The sequence below is a fragment of the Poeciliopsis prolifica genome, unplaced genomic scaffold (assembly GCF_027474105.1).
Source record: "Poeciliopsis prolifica strain line A6 unplaced genomic scaffold, Auburn_PproV2 SCAFFOLD030, whole genome shotgun sequence".
Classification (NCBI taxonomy): Eukaryota; Metazoa; Chordata; class Actinopteri; order Cyprinodontiformes; family Poeciliidae; genus Poeciliopsis; species Poeciliopsis prolifica.
Window position 1 is genome coordinate 5578323 of NW_026562405.1, and position 13125 is coordinate 5591447.

At 36.6% G+C, this 13125-nt stretch overlaps 1 protein-coding gene across 1 annotated transcript in view; it reads left to right on the forward strand.

The window, feature by feature from the left end:
• Positions 1-13125, forward strand: part of LOC129372664 (receptor-type tyrosine-protein phosphatase T-like) — a 292638-nt gene that overhangs the window by 185791 nt on the left and 93722 nt on the right. The window contains 2 exon segments of the mRNA XM_055050081.1: positions 2696-2831; positions 10680-10712. Coding sequence (XP_054906056.1) covers positions 2696-2831; positions 10680-10712 — 169 coding nt within the window.

The following is a 13125-nucleotide window of genomic DNA, read 5'->3' on the forward strand; positions in this document are numbered from 1 at the left end:
GGCAACATGAAGTGGGAATGGGTGGAAAGCAAAAGATTCACATTTGTGTCCCTGCTGCTTCTCTGAAGCCGGTTTAAAGCAGACAAAATGCAAACTTTAGGTTTGAGATTTCCACGTTGTTTTGCTTTTGGAGGCTAAGATAAATGTAAGGCATGTACTTTTGCAACACATGTAATGAAGCAGATTGTTCTGAATTGTAATATTGACTGTCTTTATATGCCAAATCAGTGGAATGTTCTTATTTAGGACTCATTTAAATTGCAAAGCAACAAATCAGGTTATTCAATTATGAAGGGATTTAAAGAAGGTACAAGAGCAAAAATGCAGAGAACTGCAGTTTAGAGCATCTGAGAATTAATTGTTGCTTTATTATGACCCACCATAATCTAAAACATATTTAGCGTTGAACATAGACATGGGATTCAAAATGCATATTGAGAATATCTTAATGTGCATTTATCTGGTAACAGTCGCTACATTTACATTGCAAATGTGTGCTTTATCAATATTCCACCAATGTCGAAAAAACACAATTTGGGAATTGTGGTTTTTTTCATCGTTTAAGAAACGCAACTAAAATCACATGTAAATAAGTTGGTGACCCTGGAAAAACCAGGTGTTTTGTTGTCAATTTATTATCCAACTATTTGCTTTATTCTTGTTGGTTGTGCAGGAGGCGCCACTTGTGCTTTTCAAAAATGTACAGTTATATAATTGCACATCTGGTGTGGCCAGCAACAGCTTATTTGATTTAAAGCGACAGCGCCTTAAAACTGCTCATTCTGAAGGGAGCAGGCAAAACGTAGCAGACTAAAATCTTATCATCCAAGAATGATTTTGTGCAGTAAATGTATTGAACATCACATTAAGTTCACCTTAATGGTCATTGTACATTTTAGGTTCAACCTTGAAACCTTGAAATTTCAGTCTGAAATCGAGTATCTCTGACATTTTTCGGTGTATTTATACTTCAGATCTGAACTATATTAAAGTTAATAGACACATTTCCCCAGTTTCTTCAAGCCTGCTGATAATTAGCAGAATCATTGTTTGTTCTAATTAGCACTAAACACTATTTGCGCTTTCAGAGAAATACATCAAACCCGCGATTGAAATGTCTCTGTGATCCCTTTTAAAAAACATTCACAGTAAAGTGACATTTCTTTTTCAGCGTTGAAGCGTGGGATTGAGAGTGACAGAAGAATTTGTCTTATATACGTATTTTTTTTTCAAACACGTGTAAGGATGGAGAGGCCGTGCGTGAATGGTCTGTCATTGAGGGCGTTCAGGGATTTCATAAGAACATCTCATCAGCCATTGAGGACTGCGGCAGCTATTACCAAGTGTGCCAAGGTTAGGTGCTTAAGCTGCGAGTTCGGTGTATACTGCTGCCAACCTTGTGTTGTTATTGCAGAGTGGGTGAAAAAGAGAGAGACAAGGGATTAACTGAACTCCAACACACCAGCATTACTCTATTAATCGCCTGTCTTTGTCTATCAAGGTTATAACAAGAGTCTGCTCAGTGTGAACGGGAGCATTCATGTGCACAATCACAGGCTTTTAATAAGAGGCCTATAAAATCTTGATTTATAGTCGTTCAACTTTGTTGCTCTCAACTTTTTTTCTCCTTGTCTCTTGCTGGCCTGCCAGTAAAATCTTTGTAAAATACAATCCTAAAATGTCCAACAGAGGAAGACCTTTCTGAGTTAGATGTTGTTTTTCAGAGCATTTAATCCTGTCAGATGTTCTGTTCATATTTCAGTTCAGGCGCATCTCTGTAAATACATATTGGTGTAGATCCATCCAGGAAAATCTATTTTCTGAGGCCAGAATGATCTGCATTGATATTTAGGACTGTTTGATCATCCAACTTGTGTTTTGCATTTACAGTTTTCTTTCTGTCTTTGGAATTTTTTTTTTTTTTTGCATTCTGAAATATTTTATTTAATTTAGTAAATTCTTGGTTCATTGTGTTGCCTCGGCTGATTATAACATTCTGAATATTGTTTTGCTACTTCAACACTAACAAAGTGGACCTTATTTAGTTATCTTGTTTAAATAAAAGGGTTAGAAAGAACAACTGTCTGCAAGTTCTGACTCCCATCTGAAAATGGTCACAACTGTTTATTTTGATAGATTAATCTTAATTCACGTTGTAGAAACCATCTTGGCTGCTCTGTTGTAGCTTACGTCTACAGTCTTCCTTATGTACAGCTAAGCAGAGGAAAATGGATTGGTTGCCAATACCATGTCAAGCAGCACAACACCTGCGTGTTTCAGTTTCCCACGCTGCACATTTTAGAAATCCTCCACAAAAATAAATACATAAAACAATAATCTGAAAACAGGGAAGCTTTTGCTGAATTAGGAGGGTTCCACTCTATATTGTCTCTCTTTCATATTTTATCCTGCTGCATAACTTTTATTGCTCTTATTTAACTCTTTTTTGAAGGAATGTTTAGTCATCTCCTCACATTGGGACTAATCATGTTGCCTTCCCTTGTAGCTGACTAATGTATGCTGTATTGTTTGTGCATGAACTTGATCCTTTGTGTAAATTAATGCAGCATGGACTGTGTCTGTTGTTTTTGTACGTAAAAAGTAAGTTTGTTTCTTTGAGACTGTATTTGTGGGATTCTGCCTATCGATATGACGTTCTGTGTGTGTGTTTGCGTGTGTGTGTGTGGATGCTCAGGTGCATCCACCCAGGATTCGGACGCCATGGAGCCGGAGAAGCAGGTGGACAGCACGGTGAAAATGGCTGGCATGATCGCAGGGAGTCTTATGATCATCATCATCCTCCTCGGGGTCATCCTGACCTTCAAGCGCAGGTATGCACTGAAACCAAACAGCGCCAGGAACAGCAGCTGCAGGGCCCGTGCACACAGGAAGTGGTTGGTTTTCAGGAAAGGAGGAGTCTGTCTGTAAAAGACAAAAATAAAAAGAGATAAATAACCTCACCAAACCCAGTGCTGCTTTTAAGGAGACCACAGCTTGAATAATCCAGGTTGGATTTAAGGTCTTTCCAGGCACATTAAGAATTCAGTGCAGTGTTGCCAGATTAGACGGGTTTCCTTGGCACAATTTATTTCTTTATTTTTAAATGTCATTAATTTGTAGGACTTGGTCAATCAAGTGTCACGAAACCCACGTTCAGAAATTCATCCACTATGGAACCTGGTGTCAAAAATGACTTTCTGGTGTAAAAGATGCAGAATCTGCGTGGATGTACTGCCTAAACCACAAAAAATATTTATGGATAAAAACTAAAATAATCTTCAAGTGGACGGGGCCTTACATAAGAAACATGTTTGAAACAGTTGTAGCCATAGCTTCCTATGTGCAAGAGACCTAAAGCTGCTTGTGTAAGATTTTGAAAGCTCTTTAGCTTTGTTCTCAATTAACAAGATGGTTGGTAGCCTCTCTGGGCCACTTTGTGATCATGATGCATCATTTTGGGAGTAAGCAAGATTTAAAGGTCCTGTCAAATTGTCTTTCTGGAGAAACTTTCTTAAAAATGTAAGATTGGCTCAGTATGTATGAAAGATGAAACAATGCAAGGTTTCCATTTTTATTTCTTCTTTTTTACAGAAGTCAAGACAAAAAAGTAAAAAAAGTAAATTTCTTTAGACTGTTTGACCGGACCTTTCAACTGAACATTTGGACATCTGTTGGACATCAGAGTCTACCAACAATCTCGATGCCGTTAAATAATATTGATTAAATCATGTTGATTACAGTTCAGTTAGGGAGAGACATTATAAATCTGAAAGTGTCCTCATTACTACCAGTTATTAATTGAAGCGTTATCAATGTTGAAAAGTAAATGTGCTTATTCTTAAAAATAAAATAAAAATAAAAAAAATTGTGGATACATTTTTATGAAAAGGGATTATTGAAACTTTAAAAGCTTAAAAACTGTTTTCTTGTCAGGCAGAGCAAAAATATAAATGTAGTCACTTTTCTGATGAAAATATCAAATAAAAAATAAATATAAAAGTGGTAAATTTATATGAAACCAATATGATGCAATTTTCAACAATTTGCTACAGGATTAAAATACGGAGCTGAGTCTTGGTGAACATGCACACTGGCTGATCTCCATCACCTTCTTCCTGCCCTTTACATTCTCTCTTTCTCTTTTCTGCATCCCTTCATCCCCTTTTCCTCATTCTGTTTATGCAGTTTGTTTTGGACCCATTTCTGTTCGATGTTTAACATTATTGTCGTGGTTTCTGGAGATTTTCTCACTTGACGGAACGATATCACACTAAACATTTCACAACTCGCCAACTACTGCACATTTAAAACTACTTGGAACATAGTTTTAAATGTCCAACTAAATCGGTGCAAAATCAGCACAGAAATGCAAATCAAATGTTAAATGTAACATTTTCAACAATATATTGGCAAAATCTTCTATTTTTTTTCTAGAATAAATGGAATTTAAATTCTGTTTAATCTGGTTTATTTACATTTTTTTGCTCAACAAATGTCTCAAACCACACGATAAGACATTCTGGGTCCAAGCAGAACTTTGGGTGAACCCAAAGACATGAATACAGACAGATGAAGAGATTAACTGATGTGTAAGATTTTATTGTTAAGTTGATGCAAATGTGTCTCTTTCTTCATATTGGTCTTCACTGGGCATAGCATTTGTAATGGCCTTGGTATGAATGTACAGACTAACCGACAAATTTTCAGATATTTGTCAGCAAATAAGTAAAAAGTTCATTGGGTGGGAGAATCCTTATTATCGAAGACAATGTTGTGATGCTTCTTGTCTGGTCTTGAGGTTTGCACACGTCTCAGCAGGAATTTCAACCAACTTGTCTGTACAGAAATTGTAAATCCTTTTTTTGCTCCCTCTTGGACACTCAATGTTTTTCACATTTTTTTAAAAAAAAGGATTGGGGTTTCAACAGTTGCTAGTTTGCTCTATAAACCTGATGTTCATCTTAACCCCGACTTTGACAAACAAGGCGACAAACCATTTTCAGAGTCTAGGAAAGAAGGTTGTTTATTCTTTTTTTTTTTTTTTTTTTCTGGCATTTCTGTTCTTTTGAACATTGTGGGATGAGTTAAGCTGCAGTATGTAGCTGTTATTTAAATATATATACATATATCTATCTCTATCTATATATATATATATATATATATATATATATATATATATATATATATATATATATATATATATATAGATATAGATATAAATGGTAATGGCGAACCAACCAGACATTGTCGTAGTGGATAAACATCAGAGGAAAGCCGTTGTGGTAGATGTAGCAATACCAAGTGATTGCAACATCAGGAAAAAGGAGCACGAGAAACTGGAGAAATACCAGGGCCTCAGGGAAGAACTGGAGAGGGCCTGGAAGGTGAAGACCACAGTGGTGCCTGTGGTCATCGGGGCCCTCGGGGCAGTAACCCCCAAACTGGAGCAGTGGCTACAACAGATCCCAGGAACAACATCAGACATCTCAGTCCAGAAATGTGCAGTCCTTGGCACAGCCAAGATACTGCAGGACCCTCAAGCTCCCAGGCCTCTGGTAGAGGACCCGAGCTCAGAGGATAAGAACCACCCGCGGTGGGTGAGAAGGGAATTTTTTTATTTTTTGTTGAAACTGTCACTAAGTTGTGACAGTGTGGTATGAGACAAATAGTCTTTGAAAAAATTAAGCTCCTCTTCTTTCTCCAAGTGCTAACTGGAAACAATCAGAGCCTGGAGGAGGGTCTCAGCGCTGTCAGTCACCCCTCTGTGTGGCGCTGCTCACCCCTCTCTCCTTCTCTCTGCTACGCTGCAGCTAGCACAGCCTGTCACAAATGCTCCGGCTAATTAGCATAGCCACTCATGATGGCAGATAAACAGTACGTTGCTTCTCCCCCATTAGCACAATTAGCAGTAAGTGTTAGCAAGTGTTGCCTCATTGTTGCCATACGTCTCTTCTGTTTGCTCAGTAAATCTAGCAATGGATAAAAAGAAAGACACGCTATTAAATGATCCATTTTGCTTTAAGCTTTGACCAGATGGTATTTTGGATAAAACCAAAGTAATTTGAGTTCTTAGCAAAGGTGAATTTAATTACCACTGAAGCAGTTTGTCATTTACATATCAGCTGAAGGCGAAACAACCTGGTGTGGCAGGGAGGGAGGAGGGTCTGCGACTGTTCCAGCTGTTTGGAGCGAGAGGCGGGCCACTGCCGAGGGAAACTCACCGCAAATACAGAGACGGTAGCTAAAAAATGCCGACCTGTAAATATTGTTGAAGCCGGAGGGATGTGATTCAGGAGGAGGATTAGATCTGCTTTCAAAACAAAGCAAAAACGTTGCAGTTTATAACAATTGCTGCGTTTTTTTTAAGTCATGGTTTTGTCATGGTTTTAATAAAGTTATATTGTGCATTTTTTACATGCAAATCAATTTCACCACTTTTAAATAGCATTAGACTAAAAACACAAAATAAGCAATAAAAGTCAACAACCTTGACTTTTATTGTCAATATTGTTATATTTGCGACGTAATTGACTCAATCTATCTTTATCACGTTTCCTTGAAAAGTGATCAATACTAATTAAGTGTGATTAATTTGAACAGATTTGCTATTAATTAGGTTATTTTATTAATCGATTAACAGCCCGAAGTTAAACCTTTTAGTCAAAACAGTGTGTAAAGGTGAAACAAAATGTGCATTTTATATGCCAGACTTTCAGATAAAGTGACAGGACAAATGGAAGAAAAGCAGAAGTCTTGACATGGGGTCAGTTAGAAAACCTCATCAGAGTCAAACTCTGGCTGATGGAGAACATCTCAAACACTCGGAGTCAGAGAGAAAAGAGGAGATGCACAGAGATGAGTATATGTTGTGACTTCAGAGAAGGGAGAAGATGAAAGAAAAGGAAGAAATGTAGAAGGCTCAAAAAATATAAAAATTGATAGCAAATCTGCTCTTCTCGACTCTAGGTTCAAGTAGACATGCTAGTAATTGCTAACCGGGATAACAGGGCCTGCATTAAAAAGCCAATTAGAAGGCCAACACAGCTGTACTCAAAAGGATGCAGCTGACAAGTTGTCCAGGTGATCTGATTTAAATTAATCCGTACTCCGAGGTGGGATTAGAGTCAGACTCTGGTTGAATAAACACAGGAGTGGTGGAGGGAACAGAGGTAATAAAAAAACTTTAAAGAAAGTTGCAAACAGGAAGCATGAAAGTAAAGCTCCAACTTTATGTAGGTTTAAAAAGAGATAAGACAACGAGTTTGTGAGAATATTTATAAGAAGAAGAGATAAATGAAGATGGAAATGCATTCTGACAAAAGAACATTTACAATGTCGGAGACCATTTTCTCTGGTCATTTATATTTTAAACCTGTACGCTTCAGCCAGTTGTCCCTGTGGGATAGACAAGGTTGTTTTTTAATGGAAAGTGCTTTACGCACTTTTTACTCCCCATAAATTATTCTGCGACAGAACTTTTCAGGAAGGGAGCATGTCCAATTGTCCGATCATTCTTTTCAGAAATTGTTACATGTGTTTCAGAGGGGATTTGAACAAAGCTGGAGGGGGATGCTGCTGATAATTTAATGTAAACTTCAACATCGGTGGACACAGCTGAAGACTTAATGGGGATCTGGTGTTTCTACAGCCTCAGGACTCAAACAACCACAAGATACACTTTTTATTGAAATGTTGAAAGCAGAATTGATGAATAATTAATGTTTCTGCTATTCCCTAAACAAGGGGGATTTTAGTGTACAATGCCTGAACAGCAGACCTGAGCTGAGAAACTGAGGAAAGGTGACAAATCTGGAACTGCAAATTAATGAGAGAATCTGCATCTTTCTGGGGATTTTAATGTTATCTATGTATGCGTATTTGTATCTAGTTTCCACATACCTGAAATGCTTCATCACCCTATAAAGAAAATTAACTTTGATTTGATTTGGAACATAAACACACAAGTTTCTGTTCCAAATTATAAACTTCAAAGGAAAACGTGAAGCCAAATACACAAAGCAGGAAGTAAACAATACAAGTGTTTCGTCTGGCTAAATGGTGCCTTCGACTGCTTCAGCCGCAGAAATCTGCAAACGTTCCTGCAGAAATCTGACTGGAGGTACATAAACACTTTGGAAAAGATTTACACAACTCAGAAACTCAATTATGTTCACGTACAACACCTTCAAAGTATTTATACCTCAAACGTTTTGCTGTATTATAACAAAAAGTCCCATCTATCTTATTTTGGTTTTATATGGCAAACAAATTCAACGTAGTGCATCATATTAAAGTGAAAGAGAAAATACTTTTAGTAAATTAGAATTTGTTGCCTGCATATTTATCATTTAATTCAGAGAGTTAATAACACTTGAACTTTGATCTGTTTTCCATAGCAGGTAAAATACTGACTAATGATCTATTATCACATATTCAATAAACCCAGAAGTTTATTTCTATTTTCTGACCACAAATATCAGAGATAGGAAAATGTTATCAAAGCACGAATCAAGAAATGTGTTATGTATTCAGGATGCTCGTTCTCCACAGCACACACTGTTTTTCATGTTGACACAAATAATTGCTCACGGCGCAGAAAGCCATTTTCTTTGTGTTCAACTTGTAAATAGGACTTCCTATGACTTGCTGTCAACAATGCCTTTCTTCTGGCAACTTTTCCTTTAAGTTCACATCTCTGGTTTGCCAGGAATTAATAGTTGTTCCGTCAAACAATTCTCCCACCTGAGCTCTGATTCTGTGCAGCTCCTCCAGAGTTACCATGTGCTTCTTGGCAACTTCTTTGATTAATTATTTCCTTCTCCTGGATGCTAGTTTAGGTGGACAGCCATATGTTGGACGTGTCATGCTCAGATAGTGGAGGGAATAGTTTTTAGTGAAATATGCATAATTTATGTCAACATTTAATGACCAAACTGCTTTAAATTAGTGCTGCTGCTTTGCTATTGCAATATAGTTTCATACAACGTGAATAACTTGCACTGTGTGGACTGGAATACATTTTTGATAATTATTAGTTTAAATAATGATGTGTTCAGAAACAAAACCATGTTTTTGATTTAGAAATACAGATACATTTTATTTTCCCCAGTAGCTGGATTGACTGTTTTTTTAATCAAGAGTTTGTTTGGCAGGAAACAAAAGCCGAAATTTATAATGTTTAATTGATTTAATATATGCTAGGAGAAGTTGATGAGATGTCTGCAGCAGGTAAGAGTTTAAATGTTCAACATTTTATTTTAACACATAAAACAAAAACCAAGAAAAAAACTACTTTGGTATTTAAATGTTCCTGAAATGCCGAAAACTAACAGATGCAGAAAACATTCGGTTTCAACTGATTAGAATCAGACTGTGAACGAATCAAGATTTTTGTCTTTGGTTTTTAAGTGCTCACAGCACACAAAGTACAACCATATAAACTTCAAGCTAAATAAAATGAGGATACAGGAGCAATATTTACATATTTTATATATTCTATATATTTGCAACCAATTTTTTTGCTAAGGTGTTGTTTTGGCGTTTTTATGCCGTGGGTGTAATTAGTTGCTCCCTCTTCATTCCTCTAATCATTTTAACCAATTCAAACATCAAAACATGAAATAAAATCTGATTTATAAAGATTTTTACATGGATACATAGTTGCTTTGTTGCATCCATCGTTTTGTGCATTCCAGCTTCCATTCATCGTCCTCTCTTCTTGCTCTTTCCATCACAACAGAAATACTCTTCTGTCCACATTTTGACATTATACCCGACTGAGGCAGTTTTAAATAATACAGGTTTATGCCATTCAGTTAATTGTGTGAAATATGAACAATCCTGGAGGCTGTTTGCAGTACGTCTAAAATGATAAAACTTAGCTTTTTCAAACTAGTTCTAGTAGTTCAATAATTTGTTTGTTCTGCTAACAATGAATATTTTAAAAATTGAGACAGAAGTTTTGACCTCCACTAGCTGTGACGGAACGTGTTGAATGAGATTTCTCCCTGAACAATCTGGCTTCATGTTCACGTTTTCTCTTCACGCGACAGCTCAGGGATTGAAGAGGTTTTACCTGGCTGCAGAGTTTTTATCTTTATTTTGACCCATTTTATAAATTGTTCATGAAGCTCTGGGATATCAACCTGTAAGAATTCAACTTTAAAACTTGCCACCCAGATGAATCCTCTAATTTTTATGTCCCACATAACTGAAGATCCATTAAATGTCCACACTGTCATACTTTATATCAATCAGTTTATTGTTTTCAGTGCTGAGCCATGTTTATATTTGATGCTATGTGCAACTTCTCCAAAGAGGTGAAGTCAAATAAATGGGTTTTTCAGTATTCAGATCACTGCCATAACCTCAAGACAATCGTGTGTTCAGAAATCCTGCTGAAGCTCTGCAGGAAATTATAATTAGAGTGGAAAACATTCTGTCAGAGTCTGAATGAAGTTTGATTTTGTTTCTTTTTTTCTCTCACTGTCAAGAGAAACAGAATAAAAATGTGACGGAATGGAAGTAATGAAAACATGCAGATGAAATAGATGTCTTTTTCACAACATCTCTGACTGGAGTCTCACTCCCTTTTATGTTTCTCTCTATCTTCCTGTTTCCTGTCTTTGGCTCCACCCTTCCTGTTCCGTCCTGTACCTGCCTTGCCCTTGCTCCAATAGAGAGATTCACACATGGAGAACTCTGAGCGTGGGGTATTGTATGTTTACTTTTAGACATGAACACATCCACTCCGTTGCTCACTGTGACTCTCACTGCTGCTTTGCTGACATTTTTCATTTTCCTAACGTATCGTTGTTCCTACTTTCTCACATGTTTTGCCAAACAGAGTTGTAGAAAGTAATCAGGAGTAGTCAGTATTTTACCTGCAAATCAAAAATTATTTCAAGTATAATGAAAGCAGGATCAATTTAAAAACGGAAAATTTAGATCTTTACTGGAAGTTTATATTTACTCACCATGTTGCTTAAGGTTTGTTGCCATTCTGCTGTAATATCTTAAGTTGTGTTTGACATGTTTTCTCATTCATTACATACAACTTACAGCAATTTGATGATTATTTTTAAAATGCTGTTTAGTTTATTTATATAATGCCAATTCTCAACATGCATGTAAAAGCATTTTTACAAATAATTCAATTTAATCCAGTCACACATATGTTCCAACTGATCCTCGGTTTTGATCAGTTCAGTCAATTTCAATTAATTATTCAAATTGGTTAAAAGTTTTCCATCGAATGAAACCATCAACTCTCTGATTTCCACCATTCACTCCTTCTGTTATAGATAACTACGCATGAAATGTTCTTGGCTGCCTTAATAAATATGGATAAAATTGTTGTTAAATTCAGAGTTTTATATATTGACTATATTAATCTCATTCCAATAACGAGGTTGTAACAAAGTTATTTATATACAACAAGAAAATGTTGATATGGTCTACCAAAGACCCTTGTTGGGAGGCATTCTTCGCTATAAAAGTTGACAAATATTACTTTTTAGTTGTAACTTACAAAACAGTTTTGACATGTTTATTGCTTTGACAGGAAACCGAAGTTTTGAAACAGTTACACCACACATAGCATTTATAATCTGATAAGATGTGGGTTGATAATAATGATCAAAATATCTAAGTAGCTTCAACGATTCTGAAAAAACCTACAATCTAAACAATCATCAATGAATCGTAATTTTCCTGCAACGTGTAGATCACGTGATACCAAGGAATTAATTTCCAATGGTTTACAAGGAGTAGAAAAAAATGACACTTTTAGCCATCAGATAGTGTGTATAATGAATAATCAAACAGTTTAGACATAGCCTCGGGCTCAGTGTATTCTCATTCCACCCTGGAGAAAAGCACAAATCCCTCAGTAAAATGGTTTTGTCCGTGTTTGGCATTTGACATAAACTGTAGAGTGTAACTAATTTAAGGCAGTAAGAAGATTTACAAATCTGGCTGCTTAAAATAAATACAGACAAACTGACTCAAAACTGATTTAACTGCTGGAAAAGTTATTTGTAATGGCTCTGAGTAGCAGTTGACCCGAGTCCTCAATGAGAATCCTGATTCTTCATCCAGGTTGCTCCTTCTACCACTTGGTGCAGATGCTCATGGATTCTTCCTACTAACTTTAAAAAAACAGAGAAAACAGTTAATTTCCTAACAGATTGAGAGATGACGTATTTGAAGAAACAGATATCCTTGTTAAACACGACTCACAGTTCCAGCTTGGAGCAGCAGAGCTGCTGTTTACCTCCTACAACTTTTGGCATTAATGTTGTGCTGACACAGTTCACATTCAAATATTAATTGCTGCGGTTACAAATCCCCATTCTGTTGAAAAGACTCAGAGAATGTGCTGTCCTAAGCAACACTTACAGACGAGAGTGTGAAACATGAAACACCTAATATATTAGTCTGAGTGACATGTGTGTAATTTTCTCTTGGCTGTTTGAGGGCTGGGAAGCCACAAGGAGTTTAAGCTCCACTCAGCACCATTACACAGCCATATCTGTGTCACTTCGCAGCTTAAAATGCAGGCTTCTCTATTCCTCTGAGAACTTTAATGCATGCCGTTACCCAAGTCCTCATTTAGGCTCCTGCACATGTTCTTTGTTTTCCTTCATTGCTAAAAAGTGCATCTTTTTAGCTGCACATTTAGCTTTAAAATGGCTACATGTGACATTTGGCTTTCACTATTTAGTGGAGATCCAGGCTAACTAACATGAAATGCTTTTAGTGAACAGATAGTCCTACTACACAGTCAATTTCTACTGATATTGTTTTTTTGTGCACCAGATTTCATGTGCAATACTTTTTAGTAATTTTCTTTGATGTCTTGTAAAACTAACATCACCATCCTGCGTGTACAAACATGTTTGTACATGTGTCATCCACCATCATAAATTTTATGAGAGAAACGATAAAGTTTTGCGCGGCATGGTGCAGGCTGTTGTGGGAGCAGGTTGGTGTAATTGAATTGTAGATCAGAGTAAACAATTATGTAGGAACTGAAACACAAGCCAGCCAACCGCCTCCAGTATTAGGGAAAAAAAAGAGGTTAAATAATTAGTGAAAGTTTGTAGGTTAGAAATTGTGTTTGGC